At 47.0% G+C, this 21,743-nt stretch overlaps 1 protein-coding gene across 4 annotated transcripts; it reads right to left on the bottom strand.

Moving 5' to 3' along the window:
* Positions 1 to 21,192, bottom strand: maml1 (mastermind-like transcriptional coactivator 1). Of its 4 annotated transcripts, none has more exons than XM_056293871.1 (6): positions 20,759 to 21,192; positions 19,282 to 19,976; positions 11,726 to 13,120; positions 6,534 to 6,929; positions 4,621 to 4,750; positions 1 to 2,473 (listed from the first exon to the last, which is right to left on the bottom strand). In XM_056293871.1, exons 2-6 carry the CDS (start codon positions 19,606 to 19,608, stop codon positions 1,377 to 1,379), a joined length of 3,345 nt encoding a protein of 1,114 aa, XP_056149846.1. In that variant the 5' UTR covers positions 19,609 to 19,976; positions 20,759 to 21,192; the 3' UTR covers positions 1 to 1,376. The 4 variants fall into 4 exon arrangements, with proteins under 4 accessions (XP_056149846.1, XP_056149839.1, XP_056149854.1 ...); XM_056293864.1 differs by having other exon boundaries at positions 20,107 to 21,192; XM_056293879.1 differs by having other exon boundaries at positions 6,534 to 6,827; positions 19,282 to 21,192.
* Between the last annotated feature and the right edge of the window lie 551 nt (positions 21,193 to 21,743).

The raw sequence follows: 21,743 nt of genomic DNA on the forward strand, positions 1-21,743 counted from the left end.
TGTTTATAAGGGTGGGGATACCTGCAGTCAGTTTACACTGAAGATGTCGCTTAGATGAGTGACGAAACATATCTTTCAATAAACGTATCCGGATGAACGAATTCAACCTCCGTGGATTTTCTTAACTGGATCACATTGTGTTGATTATTTTCTTTAATGCTATCTGGCAATCTTGTCATTTACGACCAAGTTGAGAAGACTGCCATCTTGTTTGGGAGAGCTGTCTGTCTGCACGCTCACCAACAATTCCTCTATTGTTTTCCTGCAGCCCTCCATTAGCACAGCTTTCACCACAGTAACAAGCACGCTGCTCACATTTGCATACGAGGACACAACGGCAAACAAAACCAGTTTGAAGACAGGGGGCAAACACCCCCCTCCCCACCCCCCAACTGTTGAAAGACATGTGCGTGTCTCTGTATGCTAGCACTTCCTGGATGTGTGTATTAGCAGTCTGTTTGTGGATTGGATCTCTGATAATTGGCCCAGTTAAGGAAGAAAACTAGTGACTGATGTGGGGTAGGAACTGTAAAACACCATTAAACGTTTATTATTAATTTCATATAAAATGAAAATGATTTTCTTTATGTTAGAGTCGCTTAAGATTCTGTGTCAAAACTAGTCACTTGCCTCTAAACACAAACATGTCCCTCTCAATTTACCCAATCCGAATCCCATGTAATGCTCGCCTCTTAGGGAAAAAAACCAAAAACAAACAAACAAATTAACAGGATTGTACCAACAGTCAATCAACGTGGTTTTCCGATAGCCAGCCTTAGGTGGCGTTATGAGGGCAGGTAAGTGGTTTAAAATGTGTTTTTAGTTGACTTCTTGTCTTATCACATGGACTCAACTGTAGATATTTTCTCCAATCATCAGCAACACCTCTTACTACATACATCTCCATACTCTTGGACACATCACAGAGTCCTCAGACGAAGCTAGCTCACCCCTACCTTTGTGTCAGCTCGTGGCCTGCAGTGGATTGTTAGCTCGTTGCATCTTTCCCTGCATCACCATCATCATCTCACATGATCAGGAAATGAACTCTAGATCCACCAGCCACTATGACTGTTGCAACCCACCTAGATGTTTATAGCAGAATGCTGGTTGGTTACCTGTTTTAAGTCAGACTGACTTCCAGACAAACATTTAGCAGCTAGTGTTTGGTGGTGATTATTCCCGTCTCTGTAGCTTCCTAAGAAACCCACAATTCTGACCAGTGTCTGGATGTAGGCTCTATCAGCCAAACTAAAAGCCTTACAGAAATTTCATTTTCAGGATGACCTCTTCAGAAAACAGACTGTAGCCCTATGTCCTCATGTCCAGCCCTTCAGTTGCACATGTTCTTCCACACAGATGGGACAGCAATGTGCTCAGTGGTGGCTGGCTAGCAGCTCATCCAGGTCGTCCATCCACTCCTGGGTACTCTGACCCTTTAGCAGGGAGTCCACAAGGTCACTCTCCCCAGGGAAGCTTGGGAGACCCCCACTCCCCGATGCCGTGCTGTAGGCAAACGACAACTGTTGTTGTTGCTGCTGCTGCTGACTCGTAGGTCGACTGACCTGGTAACCTTGGTTACACTGCATTCCCTGGCGACTGTTGTTCTGTGGTTGCCCGAACCCTGCCAGCTCAGGGTGGACCGCCTGGTTCTGGGCAGCTTGCTGCTGCTGTGTCTGCTGCTGGTTGGCTAATGTTTGGCCCAGGGCCTGGGGGTTAGCTGGTGCCCTCTGCTGAGCGGCAGCCATGTTGGCTTGCATCAACTGCTGCCCAGGATTCATGGCCCCCATTGGACGGCTGCCAGGGTTGGCAGCAAAGGGTGCTGTGCCTGGGGGCAGCTTGGGCATGCGGGGCTGCTGCATGTGGAAGGGGTTGGAGGGGTTGGAGAAGGCATTGGGGGGAAGACCTCCATTAGAGGAGGGGGGCTGGTTGTTCAGGGCCTGCTGCATGCTTTGCTGCTGCTGCTGCCAGGCCTGGCTCTGGGTACTCTGCATCCCCCCAGGCAGGGCACTGGGAATGGAACTGGGCATGTTAGCTCCAATGTTATTGGCCATGTTTCCAGGCAGCCGAGCGGCGGCCAGCTGTTGCTGCTTCAGCATGGCGGCATTGGGCTGGTTCTTCAGGTGCTGTTGCTGCGCCAGCAGATTGTGTCTGTAGGTGGCACTCATGGGGCCTAGTGTCTGTCTCTGCATGTTGCCCTGCTGAGAGGGGTGAGGAGGGTGATTGGGATGGGAGGGGTGCATGTTCATGTTGTTGAAGAGGACCTGCTGGACATCCATCCCTGCTCCACCTCCACAGGACGGAAGGCTCATCTCAGCCTGGCTGGCCACCGGGGGCGGAACCACACCACCAGAAGGCCCGCTCCCCTGACCCATGTTCATTCCCATCATGCCTTGGTTCTGAGAGAACATGCGCTGGGCTCCAGGTGCGGGGCCTCCCATGGAGCCCACATTGCCCATTGACTGAGAAGAGGCTGTGAAAGTAAACAAGATAAAGCACATCACAAAACAAGAATCAGTGAATTTCCAACAAGAAAAATTTATTAAAACTCAGGGATTTGACAGATACTGAAATTCCAGTTTTTTGATAATTATTCTCCATGATTTGAGAAAAAAAATATCCTGTTATATTCTGGGCTTCTTGAATCCATATCTGGGACATTATGAATAAAAGAAAACATTTTAATATCGTTGAAACACTGATATTCTAAGTCAATAGCCTGGTGAAGGTAAAATATAAACTGAACACAAGCAGAGTTGTGATCAGCCTTTCGTGGGAACAGGGAGAACTCACAAACCCAAACAGTTTTACCCAGAAACTCCTCGGGACTGCACCACTAGTTTGCCTTTCAAATCAGCGGTGAGGAACATTTACACTGAGGGGTGGCAGGTCCTCATTTAGTCCCTGATGAACAATAAACAGCTTGTTCTTAGCAGCATCACAACAACCGCCTGGTTCATAGCCAGTCCAAAGACAGCAGAGACCCAGAGTGAGAGCTACCCCCTTCTGACCTACGGCGACCGATGGGTTTGGTGTCGATGAACAGGTTTTGGTCTGTGGTCTAAGGGTTTAGAACTACAAACTGTCTTTGGGTAAAAGCAAAGCATGGTCACACAGAGGTCAGCAGTGTCTAAAATGAAACAACCTACGACGCTGCAATGTCTCTACAGGGATGAGTGAAGTCGATGTCATTTCATCTCAAGCTACTTCAATAGTGAAATGTGGCAAGTGTTTTGTTTCACCTGACAGTTTCACTTTTCACCTGACAGTTTCACTGATATGAGGGTCACTGTCAAAGAAAATCAGCCCCCATCACACTTGCTTGTTTCAGTGGTGACATTGGACACTTCACTAAATCTCACCAACCAGGTTGAACCACTCTTGGATGCTTAATCTCACTGGCATATGAATGCCCGAGTCCCTGGGCCCCCATGTGGCTGGCAGTGATGCTGAGACTTAGACTCACATCTTGGCCATCATTGTTAGGAGAGTGAGATAGTTTTCAGAATTTCAAAAGTCCTGTGGCTCCTTTACTTTTAAGCTTTTTAGCTTCTCTCTGGCCCACTCTCTCTCTCCTCGGAGTAAAAGAAGTGTCACTTATTTGGTTAATTCCTACTCTGCTCAATGACCTGGTACTGTTGACCTGACGCGAAGATGTCTTTACCAATCAACTGATGAGGGAGAACTGATTTTTTTTCTTCTTTTTGGATTTCCCCCCCTTTTTCTCCCCAGTTGCACTTGGCCAATTACCCCACTCTTCCGCGCCGTCCCGGTCGCTGCTCCACCCCCTCTGCTGGTCCGGGGAGGCCTGCAGACTACAACATGCCTCCTCCGATACATGTGGCGTCGCCAGCCACTTCTTTTCACCTGACAGTGAGGAGTTTCGCCAGGGAGACGTAGCGCATGGGAGGATTACGCTATTCCCCCCAGTTCCCCCTCCCCCCTGAAGAGGCGCCCTGACCAACCAGAGGAGGCGCTAGTGCAGCGACCAGGACACATACCCACATCCGGCTTCCCACTTGCAGACATGGCCAATTGTGTCTGTAGGGACGCCCGACCAAGCCGGACGTAACACAGGGATTCGAACCAGCGATCCCCATGTTGGTAGGCAACACAATAGACCACTACACTAACCGGACGCCCTAGAACTGGTTTTCTGATGTGACAAGGAGTGCTACTTTACAACAGACCAGACCTGGCACCAACAGCTTCAACAAATGATTCTTCGTGTTAAGTTTAATCCCATGAGCGAGGGTAAAATAACAAAAGCTGTCAATCGGAAAACTAGGTTAAATTTACTCCATAGGGCTACATTTTTTAGAACATTACTCAGTTTTTGTCCTGTATGGAGATTCCCAAACATCTGGCTCCTATGGAAGGTTAAAACAAATGACAACACCTATTTGGAGATTGTATGTGACTCAAGGCGCCATCCATGTCTTTACCTCATCAATCTGAAACGTTTTACAAACAATGTGATGTTATTATTATTCATCTGTTTTCTGTGTACTGTGATTGTCCCCCTTGACCTCTTTAGTGTTGGTTACTTATAGTGTTGGTGATCGAAACACTTAAGCTGTCATTGTGAGTCCGTCTGGTTAAGAGGGTGTCGGGTCATACCGGGGAACTGGTTGAGCTGCTGTTGAAAGTGGTTCTGGTTTGTTGGCTGACCCGGCTGGTCCTGGTACTGAGGAGGAGGACGGGTCAGATGTCTCTGCAACTGCTGGTCCTGCTGCTGCCGCTGCTTCTCCTGAACCCACCAACAGCGAGGCAGACGGACACATAAAGACAAAGACACAAATGGGACAGAAAGAGAGAGAGGGAGACAAAGAGAGACAGAATGCGGTAAAGGCAGAGAGACAGACAGAGATACACAGACAACCACACAGACAAAGACAAAACAAAAGAAGAGATTATAAGAGTTATAGTGGCTGGTACCAGTTAAAAAGAAAACAATTTAATTATGTAGGTTAATGGCGCCCTCTAGTTTGCCAGTTGAGAACTGAAGAGTAAGAAGGAAAGTGAGGACTGATTTGAGACAGGGCCAGAAGACTAGCTAACCCAAGCAGGTCTCAGAATTTTACTAGCCAAAAAAATTTACAATATTGCTGGAACTCCAAATGATGGCTGGTTACATGCTGAAGTGGTAGTTACAGCAGACTAAGCTGCCACATATACAAAACATTTAGCAGCATTACGGCTTGGGGTCATTTTTACCCAATTTCCCCTCGGGGATGAATAAAGTACTTGGATTCTGATTTTCTGCAAGTTACGAACGGCTAGTACGTTTTTAATCATCTGTCTGCCTGCCTGGGCTGGTTGTTTGTAGAACGACCCTGACGTTTAGCTGTGGATTATAAGAGTTGGTGTTTTACGTGTTGATATAATGGTAAGTATTTCTGCTACGTTTCAGATTGATGTCAGACAATGTTTTCTTCCTCTACTAAGCAGGGCTGTGACTAAATGAACATGACAGCTGGACAAAAGTGATGGGATATTTATGCAAAGTTTAGTCCCCGCAAATGTTTCTATTGTTCCCCGAGACATCTTGTAACCAAGCCGTGCTACCCAAAGAACTTTCTAGCAATGATACGACCATACTGAATCACTGAGGACATTTACATACAAACCAATACCCCGATTACTGGGAGTGATAGTTCAACGCAATATTTTGATTAAAACTTTTACATGGATGGATTAAAAAGAAAAAAAATAATCGCTATTTCTCTAATACCCAATTATACATGCTTTTTCATTCGCCTGCTTTATGTAAGCAATTGCTAACATGACATGCTCATCATATAATTGTCCAGAAACAAATTTCCCTCCTTCCATTTTTTTCTCTCCCCAATTGCACTTGGCCAATCACCCTGCTCTCCGAGCCATCCCGGTCTCTGCTCCACCCCCTCTGCCGATCCGGGGAGGGCTGCAGTCTACCACATGCCTCCGCCGATACATGTGGAGTCGCCAGCCGCTTCTTTTCACCCGACAGCGAGGAGTTTCGCCAGGGGGACGTAGCGTGTGGGAGGATCACGCTACTCCCCCCAGCTCCCCCCTCCCCCCAAACAGGTGCTCCGACCAACCAGAGGAGGCGCTAGTGCAACGACCAGGATACATATCCACGTCCGGCTTCCCACCCGCAGACACGACCAATTGTGTCTGCAGGCATACCCAACCAAGCTGGAGGTAACATGGGGATTCGAACCGGCGATCCCTCCATTTTAATACTTGCATTCTACAAACGTTCCAGAGCATTGCGTCTGGTGACTTTCCACGTATATGGTTTCCAAAAGACAGATCAACTGATCAACAAAATGAAAGACTGAGGGAAAACCTAGACACCTGAATTGTGATGCACTTACTCTGATTTTGAATTTAGCTCAATAGATATTCAGGTAAAGGTGTCTACACAGTTGTTTCTAAAAGAAAAAAGCCTTTATTTGTTTGTGATCGGATTAGTTTGCATGTAAGGGTACCTACTGAGAGCTGACCCCGACAGGCGTTAACACAATTCAATGGGGCGGGTTCTGTACCTGTTCAACCATCATCTGCTGTCTCTGACCAAGCAGGTACTGTTTCTGCTGCTCCAGCATCTGCAGCTGCTGCTGATGTTGTTGTTGTTGCTGATGCTGCTGTTGTTGATGCTGCTGCTGTTGTTTCAGTGCTGCAGCCACAGCTGCCTGGCTGCTCAGGTAAGCTGCATTTACATGATTACCTGCCATGGCGTTGGCCCCTGGCTGGGTCGCCATGGCGTTGCCTCCAGGCTGGGAAGCTATGGCATTGGCTTGGCCTGGGCCGTGTGGCGGGGCAGAGTACGCGTTCTGCTCCTGCAGGAAGTTGATAAGGAAATAATTATGATGTAGTTCATGTGTTTTTCCAGCAGGGAGCATGGTAGCTGGAATGAGGAGGGACTGGTCAGCATTTTGGTCCTTTAAAACAGGAAATAAAAATGTTGACAAAGGAGGGAGAAAAAGAAATACTGTCAAAGCTTTCAGCAGATCTAAGTGTTTATTAAGAAACTCGACATGGACCTCCCATTGCTATAGAAGGAGTCTCCTAGAGACCCGGTGCTCAATCATTTTAACAAATAGCAAAAACAAAAAATCATCTTCAACAGTTATTAAAATGGCAAGGTTAGCAAAGTTCGTTCAGATGACTCAGCACACTAACATAACAGCCTCTTCTCTCCGAGAGACTGACTGGTGAACGCATCGAAGAGGACGAGGAGTCAGGTTTCAATTATTTTACACTCAACTCAGTTATCTTACACACATCCTCCATTTTAAACATGCTTGCCTCACCAGCAAACCACCTATCCACAGGAAGGCCCGACTATGTTAGGACTCTGACAAGGTCAGGGGGGAGGAGGAGATGGGAGGGAGGGAGGAAGGAGGAGGGGGAGGGAGGGAGGAAGCGCGGGGGGGGGGGTTGGGGGTAGCAGGAGAGGAACAGAGTGTCCCTTCTCGCGAGAGAGGAAAAACCCATGAGGGTTAGCAATAGAAACAGCTATATTTAAATAGAGACAAGGGGGGTGGTGGAGGGGGGGGCTGCATAAAAATACACTTACCAGGACAGCTGTGTATGCATGTGTGTAAGAGAGAGAGAGAGAGAGTAGAGAAGGAAAGACAGAGGAAGTGTGTACGAGTGTGTGAGAGAAAAAGACTGAGTATGAGAGAAAGGGGTAGAAAGTTAAGAACAGCAGAGAGAAAGAGAGAGAGCAGAGTGGGGAAGCAGGAGAAACAGCAAGAGATGGGTAGAGAGAAAGAGCAGACAGATAAAGAGAGAGAGAGAGAGAGAGAGAGAGAGAGAGAGAGAGAGAGAGAGAGAGAGAGAGAGAGAGAGAGAGAGAGAGAGAGAGAGAGAGAGAAAAGACAGAAACAGAGAGGGAGTGTGCACCATGGAAGCAGAGAGGGAGAGGAGGTGGGTGAATGAAAGACTGCTTTGTCACTGTCTCCCCCGAACTACCTCAACCCCCACAACCCTGTGAGCCCACACGCCAACTCCTTAGCAACCAGCTGCTTGACCCAGACACACGCATGCGTGCGTGTGCACGCACGCGCACACACACACACACACACACACGAGATCGCTGAGAGCAGGGCCTGTGCCAGACGTGCAGAGCAGCGAGCTCGACAAGACAGTGGACTAAAACACGGCAGAACAAAAGGCCTCCATACAGCAGCCACTGGGCCCTTTTGGACTGGTTCTGCCCAAATTAACCCCAGATCTGGAGGGGAACGCTGCACACTGAGCATCGGAGACGTTCAACCCAACAGCCAACAGCAGTCCATTGGACGTAGGCCTACTTTATGTTAACAGTAGCAACCTGTAAATTCCACTACTTGTATTTGCTACTATTCTGTGCGACTTACTGTCATGCAATTGTAGCCTTTTTTTAAAAAAAAAACAAACAGTGCAGCAGTTGTTTTAAAACTGTCTCGGTACTTTTTTTGTTTAAAAACACTGATGCATCTTTTAAAACTGTTTTATGGTATTTATCATTACTTTGTTGACATTAAATGTTACTTGTATGTCATTTTAAGCTGCTCCATGTACTACCTTTAAATGCAATGTGGTTTTATGTGCAATGACAATAAAGGACCTATCTATCTATCTATATCTATCCATCCATCCATCCAATACCTGTAAGTTGTCCTGACCTCTATGGCCCAGAGTTGTGAATAACAGCAAATCAAACCAAGACAAACAAATTCAAACAGAAAGGTAGGACACACAGCTCATTTGTCAAAATCTGGCATTTCAAATTCCTTCAGTGGATATATTTCACTGGGACTGCTGTATTTAAGGAGGACTGCGAATTTGGGCCAGGTATTTTGAGGGTGGGGCATCAGACAACAAAAAAAATACTCAGCCATTCCAGCGCCAGTGTTTTTGAACGCAGAAATCTGGTCATCAGTCATTTATACTGCTTAAATCTCGACAACCCAGCAACCATAAATGATATTCATTAGTCATACTGCGTGTCAGGAAAACTGAAATATTACACATAGCACCTTTAATCCTACATCCTACCCATCCCATGTGCTTCACAGCTGTGGCCTCTCTCTTTTTCAGTTGTTTGTGATTTTGGCCGTCATTCTGGTGGCACGGAGCTCATCTGACATACGTTCCGGACTATAAAAGCTGGGAGAAGCAGGAAACACCAACCAGAACTGTAGCTTGTTCGGGCATAAGTGTTGGATCAGGGAGCAGCAGGTACATTTCACTGATGTGCCGACTTCAAATCGTGATCAGCTCTGCCCTCTCTCAATCTACCCTGTTAACAGTGAAGTCTAAGTTTCTCCATCCCCCCCCCCCCAGTTAAAATAAATTCTCTCTTCCGATGTAAAAATCAGACTTAACTTCCAACTAACGCCTCGCACTTGACCGAAAATGAGATCTCCCTCTCTCTCGCCATTTTGAAACTGGTTATGCCAGCAGGAGCTAGAGGACTCTTATTGTTCACCATTGTTTAGGTGGGTCACCGAAGTCCCTCATGCTCCAGTAGCAGAGTGTGTGCGTGTGTGTCTGTGTGTGTGCGCGTGCCTCAGGGAGACCGTTTTGTTGTGCTACTCCACTGTTCTTTCTGAGCTTTCTCTCTAGCTGTGTGTGTGTGTGTGTGTGTGTGTGTACTCAGTCTGGTCCTGGAATGTTCTTAAATTGTGAAAGCAGTGCTGTTTGCTGAAGGTGGTGAGAAGCCATGGTTGTTCCTTGTAGTTGCTAAATGAGGCTAACGCTAACTCCTGCAGCTTCTGCGTTTCCAGAAAGGCTAACCATTTAGCAGACTTTAAGTCAACAGCACAAGATTCATTTCCTCACTCGATTTAAAAACCTGGCGATTAGGCTTTGAATTATAAACAGCAAAATTCTTGTTGGGAGATGAGGGAACATAAGAATTGCTTTTAAAGGGTACAGGGCGATGGCTAAAATTAAAATCTCAATTTCTTCATTAATTTGATTACGCTTATTAATCACAATTTTAGGAAAAGATTAACCTTTTAGTTACTTTTGTTCTCGTATGTCAACATTTTGTCCATCTTCAACTCCAGTGGAGTGTGGCGATATGCAATTGCTGCGTGATTACTAAACATCTCAGTAGTTATGAAAACCTTAAAGCCTCTGGAAATTTGGCTTGAAATAGTAAAAATGCATATAAGTTGAGCATCTCATTAAGCATCCACAAAAATCTGAGTGAAAACAAATGTTCACAACTATTAGAAAACCTAAATCAAAAAACGGCTCATTTTGCTGTTCAGACCATTTCTCAAGACTGTTGTAGGCATGGCAGACATTTTGATTGACATCTCCCTCATTTTGATTGACATCTCCCTTCGCATCTCCCTTCACCCGAAAATCGGCCCGGCGTGCATGTAAGCAACCTCTTTTCTAGTCTGGACCTTGATCCCAACTGGGCTCGCACGGGTCCCCCCTGCTCCGGCGGCGCTACTAACGGCGTCAGTCGACGTGCACTCTGAGGGCAGCTGGGGTCCCCCTTCCAGTGCTTTCCGGGCTTGGTCCCCAAACAAAACTCTCGGAACCATGAACTCAAGTGCAGTGCGGGTTGACTCCGGGTTCCCGACTCGCCCCTCTCCTCTGGGGGAGGCGGCAGGGGGTTTAATGCCTCCCCGCGTTACGGCCCCTCCCAGAGCACGCTAGCTAACTGCAAAAGGCAAAGTAGAGGCGAGCTGGCTCCACGTCATTTGTTCCCACCCACTTGATGTGGATTTTTTAATGATTGGTTTGCAGAATTGCGTAACGTTTGTAATAAATACCCAAGCATAACCACACCCAATTTAAACCCAATATCAGGAAAGCTCACAAAAACTTAAATGACAATATTTCGAATTTGTATCGAAACTAATTTCTAATACTTTTTAGATGCTCACTGTTATGTACATAAGATCCTAAACTACATAGTTAGAAGGCTATTGTGGATTTAGGTTTTCAGTGGCTTCAACTATACAAGTCTAAACACAGTTACTTCTGCAGCCCAACTATATTACATATCTGGCACTCTAATACACATCTGTGGCGGATCTGATCACAAGTTAAAGTCCCATCACCATATGCAAATGTTAGCACTTGTTAATGGGATGGTAAACACACTGGATGTGGAGTGGAGTTGGTCGCTAACGTTAAACAGATGTTAACCGGAGTCTGAGGTGTTAACGGTCCCCTCCGTTTAATTAAATGTTGTCGGTTAACAAGCCAGGAAGCCGTTTTACAACAATCAGACAAACGCAGCTAAGATAATGATTTACTAATTTAAAGGAACAACTCCACAACATAATGCCCGCCACTGTGATGTGCAGAAAAATAAGGTTTTGTGTCCCCCCTCAGATCCTAACAATTCAGTAGGAAAGTGTAACATGACTGTGACCTTTGATTTGTTGTTTGTAATACCCGTCACCCAGGAAGTGACGCCTGCCCTTCCGTTGGTCTCAATGTTAAATTTACTGATATAAAGTATCAGCCATGTTATCTAAAATGGCTATTCTTCCTATTTTTTTCCCCTTTATTTTTTTTATTTTTTTAGGGAGTTGTTCCTTAGCCGATGCAACGGTCTAAGGACAGGATGTTGTGTTGCTGTAAAGCCCCTTGAGGCAAATCGTGACATTGGGCTATAACAAACAAAATTGACTTGACTTAAAATGTAATTATAATATTTGTGTTATATTTCACAGTGAGGCGTTTCTATGAGTTTTGTGTGTGGAAGGTGTGTTACCTGTGCGTGAGGCAGGTGTGGTCTGAAAGGCAGACCAGCCTTCTGCTTCATCTGTTGATGTCTAATAAGAGAGAGCAGGGCTGCCTTGTTCTGGCTTTGGGCATTCGGAGGCCCCCTTGGTGGTCCAGGCCCTGGTCCCCCAGCCTCAAAGTGGGACAGGGGTTTGGTGTTGTTATAGTTGAGTATGGAAGAAGGCGCTTGAGTTCCTGCTGAGGGTGGATGACTGAGAGGGGCCCCTGGACCCGGGTGGCTCAGCATGCTCGTGTGGCTTTGCATGTAACCCCCGGTCCCAGCCTTAGGCGAACCTTTGTTGGGTTGTCCAGATATCAGTAGCTGCTTGGGTGCATTTGGGTTGAAGTCCTGGGGGTAGAGGGAGGGGCTGCTGGGTTTGTCCATACCAAAGGCACCCCCTAGTGGGCTCTGGGAAGGGTTGGCAGTCTGGGGCCAAGATGGAGGGTGTGGGTGGAACTTAGCTGCCTGCTGCTGCTGTTGTTGTTGTTGTTTCTGCTGCAGCTGGTTGTGGATCTGTTGAGCTCTCTGCTGCTGGGCAGCCAGCTGCTGGAGCTGTTGGGCAGGAGAAAGGTCTTTGGAGACTTGGGGGCCAGGGGGGAGGAGGTGGTTGGGAGGCTGGAGCTGCCTAGAGGGAGGTGCCTGCTGAGGCTGCGGATGAGCAGGGGAAGAGGCAGAGGTGGCAGCCACAGGGGAGCTAGTGGGGAGAGGAGGAGGACCTGAGGAGGTGGGCCTGACATGGGGAGAAGCAGTGCGAGAGTCCTGCTCGAAGGCAGCCGAGGCCGGGGAGAATTCGGCCTTAATGTTGGCGAGATCAGGAGGAAGGAGGCTCTGAGAGGATTGGCTGGGAGGCACCTGGTGACTACCACCCCCACCTGCTCCAGAGGAGCTAACCACCCCACTGCCCCCAGCCCCACCGCCTGGGTTGGAGGCCAGGTCAGGAGAATCCTTACGGTCCTCAAAGCCGTCATTGAGGATGTCCTGGATGTCCTCATAGGCAACAGAGCGATTCAGCTCCTCCATCAGTTCTGTCCACTCCTGTTCATTCAGGTTGAGGTCAGGGAAAAGGCTGTTATTGGGTCCGCCCCCTGGGGGGAGCATGCAGGGGAGGATGTCATCAGGCTCCTGCTTCATCTCCTTCAGCCTGAACTCCTGCTCGGCAACCCCGCATTCCCCCCCAGGAGCGTGGTTGCCATTGGACACCAGGGAGTCCCCAATCCCGTGCTTGGACTCCAAGGGAGAATTGGGGGATAAGCTGCGATTGGCTGAACCGTTGTCCAGACAGGCCTTCTTGGTGGGGGGGAAGCCATCAGTGAAGCCGTTTACCTGCTCTCTGCCCAGTGGGGAGCTGGCACTCTCCAATTTCCTCTTCACAGTCTCCTGCAACTAGAGGGACAACAGTGACTTATTAGTCAGTTGTTACATTACAGCAAATCATTATTGCACCCAATTTCAGCCAGATAGGACCAGTCATTACTTTAACAACTGCAGCCCCAACCACACTACTAGCATGTCCCTGAGCAAGGGACTGAAACTCATTTCAGCTCCAGGGGTGCCATTCTGCTCCTGACCTTTGAGAAGGGGGACAATAGAAAATACTTAAATCAAATAAAAACACACACAAAAAAAAAAAAAAAAAAATTGAAACATAATAAAAAAAAAGAGATGAAGACAGGGAGATGCAAGCTACAGTTTTAGTGATCTCTAATGTTCCAGTAACAGTTTCAAAATCACCTCCAAAGGCAATGTATATTACATTTAAACTTTTCTATTTGGGGATGGGACATAGGAAAAGCTGCTAGATTTCCAGCAGCTCTCCTTAGGACTTGAAGCGGTTGCCTTCAATAGTACTCAGCTCGCAACGCACTTATGACGCAGACAAAGGCCTTCCTTATGCAAGCCGCCAGATCTGTGTCCTGCCTGCAGGCTACATCCCAGCACCCAGGCTGGACACATTACTGATCTTGTGATGTGAGCAGATCTCAGTCCTGAAGCGTGGGCCAGCATTGAGGAGCAGACTGACTCCATATCAGCCCCTAGCAATAAAATGGATAAAAAAGTAGAGCCCGCATAGCTGGGATTTTTTTTTTAACCAGCAACTGCGGTCTTTCAAAGTCTGAGTACGCAGGTGAATCCAAACAAAAGTTCAAATCACTTACTATTTCCATGCTTCAGCCATTGAGAATGGATGATGATGGTGGGGTGAGGGTTAAAGAGGGACTTTTAAAACCTGAAGATAGCTGAAATGTGAATTGTGTTGAATGGGGTGCATCTTAAGGATGGTGCTCATCTTTTTTCCCAGTCCATTTTTTTCTGCTCCAATACGCCGTCAAGGCCCTTTTAAAACATTCGGAACAGTTTAGCTAGCTTGAGTTGGTTTCAGATGTGTGGCCATTTTAATTTGGTGGGCAGTGGGACCTGAGTGAAATATCTAGCTTATGGTCAATGTAGATAGTGTAAGGCAGGGCTTATTGTACAGAGGGAAAGGTCATTCACATTTGCCAGTGTGAACAGACAAACCAAATGAAGATAATCACTTAAAATGTGATAATTGTTGACTTGGGAGAAGTTTGTATTCATCTTTCCTTCTCTGAAGCAGCCTAATCCTGACGAACAAGTATGACTAACGCCTATTTTCCACCAAACCAAGTGACTGACTGCCTTTTATCTTTGTAGAGCCAAGTTAAGTGTGTTATCCATCCTAGTGGGTCATAAAGACTTACACCGAGTCAATAAAAAAGTTACTGTGTCTAAATGGCTCGCATCCTTTGGAAGGCCCTGGAATGTCTGGCATTTGGGAAGGCTTTCAATCCAGAGTTCTATACAGTATCAGAGAAAAACACTAACTTGGGCCATTCTGGTTGGGAATAGAGACCTGAACCGAGGCAGTGTGAGGGCGACGCTCTATTCACTGAGCTACACAGAAGGCAGAACCCCAAATTCTGACAGGCTTAGTGTCATACTCTATTAAGCTGTCTTACAAGCCTTTTTAAATTGCTTAATGTTATTTAGCAGTAATCGCTTATTATACTGATGACATTTAACTACACCTAGCTTAAATCTGAACAGATTTAAACTGAACTTCAATCTGAATTTACATCTAAATCCATATTTAGTTAACACTCTCATCCATGGTTTGTATGACATTAAGGTGTAGATGTCTATCAATTAAATTAATAATAAAGACAAAAGATATATTTTACTGGAAAATTTAAAAAAAAGTCTCTCGCATCAGCTTTTGATCCATTAGGCCAATGGCATAATAGAGCCATTGTATTTAAGATAACACTTCATTATGGGCAATTTGGCAATTTTTCACCCTAGACGATATCTAATTATTTTTAGTTGTTGTGCCCGATCAGACTGATAATGAGAAAACAATAGTATCATTATTATCCTAACTACCACTGCTACAATTACTACATTATTATAGGCAAGAACAGGGTGGAATGAGTCTGAGGAGAGCTGACTGGGTGTGAACCTCTGACTGTGCGGTGGCAATCTGCACATGGATCGTTTATTCATGCCTGGTATACCTTCAGAACAATAACCCCCATCACACGTGCACACTCACACACAGCCTGTGTTTGATCTCGCTATAATCACACTAGTAGTGGCTCTTGCTTTATACTGACACAGAGAGAGACAGAGAGAGAGAGAAAGGCACTTTGTTCCTGACTGTTATATGAGGTAGCTCGAAGTAATGCAAAGATAAATACAGACAAACTGTCACAGAGGGACAGAGGTAAAGACAGAGCGTAGGCTGTGTGTGTGTGTGCGCACGTGGTACGTGTGTGTGTCGTCAGTCTATCCTCTCTTCTGCCCCCAGAGGAAAACATAACTCTAGTGACTCACCAGAACTTCATAGACCTGAAATACTGGTCTGTTTCCTGCCTGCTCCCCTCTCTCCTGCCTCACCTCCCACTGCCCCCCCCCTTCCTCTTCTCTCGCTCCAGAGCAATGCGCCGCCCACCACCACAGACCCTCATTAGCATGTGTATAGACTGGGGGAAAGGCAGGGTCCCTGCAACAAAGAACCTTGCACAGGACTCTGTGTGTGTGTGTGTGTGTGTGTGTGTGTGTGTGTGTGTGTGTGTGTGTGTGTGTGTGTGTTTTTGGGCTACAGAGAAGAACCAGCAGGTCCTCTTGAAAGCCTCCAGCCAGCACTTTCTAGGCTGTGTCACTGATGAGTAGAGCAAGATTTCATTCACTCCTTCAGGTCACCCTGAAGTCAGTTTTCACACAACCATTCAACAGCATGAAGTCACTCTCCACCAATCAGATCTAGTCTGTATTCTGCTCGACCAATCACAAGTAATGTAACACAAGCGATAGTTGTATGGTCGGCTCAACCAATCTGATGTATTAGCATGACAGTTAAATATAGACGTTATACTTTGATTCCAGATGGGAAAAATATTATTCCTCATTGCACCGGGACCTTTCAGCAGCTCAACATGGCGCTGAAAATGAAAAACTCCCTTCAGGAAGAAATTATTGAATAAAAAGAATGTCTGCACTGACATTTTTGTTCACAGTGCTGAGTGATGACTAGTACACCGTGAAACCCAACTGAGATTAATCTGTTCTTTTGGAAAAGAAAATGACCTTGATGTCCATTTTGGCTTCATCTAACCCGCCCCCCCCGGTCTCTGTCCAAGGACCACCCCATGATGGTTGGTTACCTGCCAAAGGGGCTGGTAGCAGAGTATAGCTTAGAGTAACAGACAGAATTAAGCAGCATTTGGACGTTGGTCGGTGGTTGTTAATGGAATATAAAGAAGAGCGATTGGAGAAGCTCACGGTGTTGACTGGCCCAGCCGAGCCCAGTCTGAATGATGAGTTAGTCGTTTCACACCAGTGCCATGCAGCCTTAGAGAGACAGCAAGACAGAGAGAGAAAATAAGCAGTTTCATTCACACATCAAATGTGCCTTTTTGCCGGTGGAATCCCATAAAGAAAAAAACGTTCCTTATGTTGTTGTTTTTTTTCTTGCCACATGAAAAATTCATCCTGAATAATCCTCCACAGCAACTTGCGAAATCAAGTTTTATAAGGTTTTGTGCGGATTACTTGCAGGGAACAGTGCTCAGAAGGGAACGGCCAGGACAACAGAGCTAGAATCTAATTTTATCAAAAGAATTCCATTTACTTGTGATAACATTTGACTGATACAGCGGTTTGCGTCCTGAAGAGGTAAACTCTGACATCAACAGCTGAAGGATTCCAGTCTGTCTTGGCCTTGTCCGGCAACATACATTTTCACGCAAAATACACAATATCTGTACTCTGTGGCGGGTGAGCGAGAGGGGCAGACATCTTGGTCACATTCTTGTAGTCTGCATACATACTTTAAGCATGACTACCTGTATAACCATGACTATCTGCACTACATTTTTTAAAATGAATTCCAATGAGTGACATCACTATGGATGTGTGTGTGTGTGTGTGTGTGTATATATATATATATATATATATATATATATATACATACACACTTATTTTTTGAGCACTTTCCCCCATTGAGTGTTAATTTTACCAAAGATGTATATATGTATATATATGAAACACTCAACGGCAGGGAAAGTGCTCCACAAATAAGGAGCAAACTAATTTACTTGACTCACTGGATTCTATAGCGTTTTTTTCTTCTTCCGGAAACTGTAAATGGTGTTGATAAAAGTGCTCAACAAATGAGGAGTGGAATATCAATATAGATGTAGAAAAAAGGGAAAAAAAGTATTGGCAGCTGATGAGCACGCGACGCACAAAACAAGCTTGTACTGCTATGTATTAAGGTTTTTTCATACATCTATATCAATATATATATATCAATATATATATATATAGAGGAGCCATTCCTGGTAGCTAGCTGGGTGAATGTGGACTGAAACAGAGACTGTCTCCAACTTCAGTCAATCATTGATCCAGATGGACCACCTACAGCCCTGTCCTCCACATAGTACACCCACAACAATGAAGTGTCAACACCTTCAGATGGAGAGCTGGTAGTTTCCTAAGACTTCACGCAAATGTACACATACACACACACTCACACAAACAAACACACTCAACTTGGCATGCTGATCTCGGCTCAGTGGAGTAAGTGATGAGTCAGCTCCATGGGCAGTCAGACCCCGGGGGTGGGTTTGGGTTTTTTTAGCAATACTAATGAGTCACCCTACGGGGATCCAGTCATATTGTCCTGGTGTGGCCAACCAGCCCATTTCCCCAAGGCCTCCAAGAGGCTAAAATTTTTAAGCGTACTGCCAAAACTGAGTCAATATAGTCTCCCTCCCTGGGAGGGAGTAGGTTCATTACAACCTATTAGTGATGGATGTCAATGCACTGAAATAAGAAACACCTATTTCACTGTAATTACACTTTCTCTGTGTCCCCACCAGAAGAGATGTTTAGTCTCTGAAAGCAGCAAGGTCACTCAGGGCAGAGACACACACACACACACACACACACAGAGAGGAAAATACCCCCTTACGTTAACACTGAACCACAAAGTTCAGTGGGTCTACAACAAGCTGAACTACAGACAACTTTGGATGCTTTCAATGTGCTGTGGACCAAAATGATACACCAGGCATTCTAAAATGTCACATCTATCTTTACATACTGATGAGAAGAAATGACAACAATTTGCAGCACTTTTAGAGGCATAGCAATGTTATGAATCCAGACTTTGGTTGAGAAAATTAGATTTTACAGTCTGAAGCCTCTAGACTGTAGAGACACCAATTGTTGAACTAAATGTCAAGATGTTTTGTTAAAAATGAGTCAGTGTTATGGACTAAAACACAGACCTTCTAGAGTCTTAGATGTTATCACACTCACATGTCCCAACGACAGAAAGGGCACTACGTCTCTCTGAGGATACTCTCTCAAGCCTGCGGCAGACTTGGATTGGATCTGACTATTTGCTCAGTTCTCAGCTGAACTGGTTTAGCCTACAGAACATTGAAGACAGAAAGACTTGAGTCTGGCCCTCTATTTCACATACTACTGCTTCACCTGCTGCCACATAACTGACAATAAACTGTTACTTAAAACAACTGCATGTTGGAAAAACTGCACTATGCACATTTATGTAAACATACCCATGTTCTATATACATTGTTCTAGCAGCGTGCAGTAAATGAAGCTCTCGTCAAACCACTTCAGGACAACAGAGGTCATGTGACTGCCATCAGGCAGCATGGCTACAAACATGCCTTCCACCGTCAATCACTGCAGCTCCACATATAATGCTGTGGTTTCATTTGTAGTAGTCTATGGCCCACCAGCTCATTGAAAAAAACATGAGCACATCTTTCAGAGTAAATAATAATAATAATAATCATTACATTTATATAGCACTTTTCTAGGCACCCAGAACGCTTCACATCGACGGGGGTAGGCAACTCACTTCAACCACCACCAATGTGTAGCACCCACCTGTAAAGTCCCTTAAGGGTGTTATTCTTAAGAGCTTTTGTGAAAAATCTTGAGTCGACAACCAACGCAGGGACGAGCGTCCTTTTAACCGTTCAACTTACCGCGATCAAAGTGCTGTTTCTGCTCTGCTCCCCGGGCGCGCCACTCTCACCCAGGTCGGCGTTGCTGCCCCCGGTCCCTGCCCCCCTCTGCGCCGCCTGGTCGCCGCTTGGCTGGGGCTGCCTGTGCTTGTTCGACCGCTTGGCTTTGGTCTGTAAGCAGCGCTGGTGCAGCGCGAAGGTCTGCTGCCGCTCCAGCTCCAGCCTCTCCAGCGCCGTGCTCTCGTAGCGGTTCTCGCAACCGCTGTGGTGCCGCCGGAAGAGCTCGATCCTCCGGCGGAGCCTCTCCATCACCGCGCTGTGTCGCGGTGCGACGAAATCCGCCATCATCAATAAAGGGGTTTTCGTGAACTCCGGCCTCAGGTCTCGTCCATAAAATGCCGAGTTCGCCTCCTCTTAAGTACGGGCGCCCTACAACCCCCCTTATCCTTTACAAAGAGCCCTCCGCTGGCTTCATAGAAGCCACCTTTGTCTTGCTAATGGCCTTTAGGCACAGCAGAAGTCTGAGGGTCAGCGCAGATTTCTGCAGCAATTCAAGCAGACGTCTGGTCCGGCCCAATTTTCAAATCGCCCCAACGACGGCGAGGCGCTCGAACCCCATCCCGAATCTTCTGCAACTCGCCGTGGCTCTACACGCTACGTTGAGGTCCGCCAGCAGGCTCCGAGCATCGCCTACGTCCGAGCATCGCCGACCCGACCTACAACCAAACAACAAGCACAGATTTTCTTTCTCCCCAGCGTGTTTTGTTGTTGAATATACGTGTAAACAACCGTAACGTTTTTACATAGTGTGTCAAACGCTAAACGCGTTGTAAGGGCAATAATTACATTGTCCTACTCCAGCCCCGAACCGCTGGAAGGTGGACCGGCGCATTCCTTTACACTCGAAAACAAAAAAAGTTGGGAGCGAAGCGTCGGGGGGGGGGAAAAAAGAGAAAAGCTCCCAACTTTTGGAGGCTGACAAAAGTTGTCGTGCGCCGGGCTGGCTCGATTAAAAGGATACCGCCGCCGTCCGCCGTATAGGCGGCAATGCCGGGACACCGCGAACGAAACAAAACGGCTGGGATCCGTCTCAACTGTCTCCAAGTTTGTTTCACGCAAGCGTTAGCAACGTTAGCCGACGACTAGCTAACGTCAAAACCGAGTCCGCCGCTGCGCCGTTAGTTAGCTTAGCTGCTAGCGTTAGCTAACCCCGGGGGTGAATTGGTCTCTCTGCGGCCAATTAGCTTGGGACGCTGAAAGCTAGCGAAGCTCGGCTATAACGTCGGTCGCTTTCTGTGCCGCACGACGGCTTAGCGTTAGCCGCTAGCGTTAGCCGGACTCGGCGAGCAGCGACACTCGCCTTCCTGGGGGGAAACTCGAGAGGGTAAAATCGAGCACCCAGACAAGCAGACCCTACCGACTAGAGCCGATGCTAAAAAAGGGACAGACGGCGACTAACCGATCCAGAAAGTGAAATCAGGCTCCAGGTTTGACTTACTGTGAACCAAGCGTCGCTGTCTTACGTTTCCACAGCATCTGTCAGGCGAACAGCTGTTTCCCCCTCCTCGGCGCTAACTAGCTCGAGCGGCTAGCGGCTAACCCCCCCCCCCCCCGAACGAGCCGCACTGGCGAGCTACGGATGTGGCTGACGCTAGCCAGGCTAGCCAGGCTAGCTAGCTAGCTAGCTTGGCAGCGTTTAAACAAAGCATGATGCTCAGACTTTTACGGCGCACTTCTTTTTTACACGTTATCCGCGTAGCCGAACCTGCCGGACCAACCCCGGGCCCGGGGTACCGGCGACTCGCGAGAGAAACCGAATCCGTCAACAGCGAACGAGTCAACTCTGTCCCCCCTGTTCGCCGTTTCTATTGTTTTCCAGTGGACCAGCAGGTCTCCGTCGCCATTTTGAAAGTTTTTTTTTCCTTTTTTCTTTTTTTTTTTCCAACACCGACAGGAGTCACGTCGCTGCGCCCCGCCTTCGCCGGTGAATGACAGCGGAGGTGGCCAATAGAAAAGAAGGAAAACTCTGGGGAATTTGTCACGCCCGCATTCCTCGCGACCCGCCATGTAACTTCGAATTTTTTCATGTTTCTTCCCACCTCGGATCCCACGTCAGGATCCCAGACCAAAATTAATAGTCCGGCGTGGCAAATCGCGTCGCGGGAATGTCAGAAATCCTGTGTGACTTGAAACCATGATGACGCTTCATCCCAGCCGCGAGGATGCTGTCCTTTTTAATATTCATGATGTAGGTCCACTTCTTTGATGCTGTACGTCTGCTCCCGGATACTCATTCATTTGAACGGCTGCTCTGACACCGACCCCCCCCCTCTCCCCCCCCCCCCTCAGAAAACGTATTGTAACGTGCATGGATTAGTAGACACGCTGGCCTCCTGCGATGCGGGCGATACGGGCTCGCTTCCCGGCCGCGGCACTTCCTGTGGCTGCGTTGTCCCCCCGAATTCGCTACAGTATCTTAATAT

This window comes from Lampris incognitus, chromosome 1 (genome assembly GCF_029633865.1).
Source record: "Lampris incognitus isolate fLamInc1 chromosome 1, fLamInc1.hap2, whole genome shotgun sequence".
Taxonomy (NCBI): domain Eukaryota; kingdom Metazoa; phylum Chordata; class Actinopteri; order Lampriformes; family Lampridae; genus Lampris; species Lampris incognitus.

What these genes read in the sequence shown, in the direction of transcription:
- maml1 (XM_056293871.1), bottom strand. Translation starts at nt 19,608, where the DNA reads ATGATGGCGGATTTCGTCGCACCGCGACACAGCGCGGTGATGGAGAGG. An exon ending in GAAACAGCACTTTGATCGCG is followed by an intron (nt 13,121 to 19,281) that starts GTAAGTTGAACG and finishes TTGTCCCTCTAG; the next exon opens with TTGCAGGAGACTGTGAAGAG. An exon ending in CACACCTGCCTCACGCACAG is followed by an intron (nt 6,930 to 11,725) that starts GTAACACACCTT and finishes CCTGTTTTAAAG; the next exon opens with GACCAAAATGCTGACCAGTC.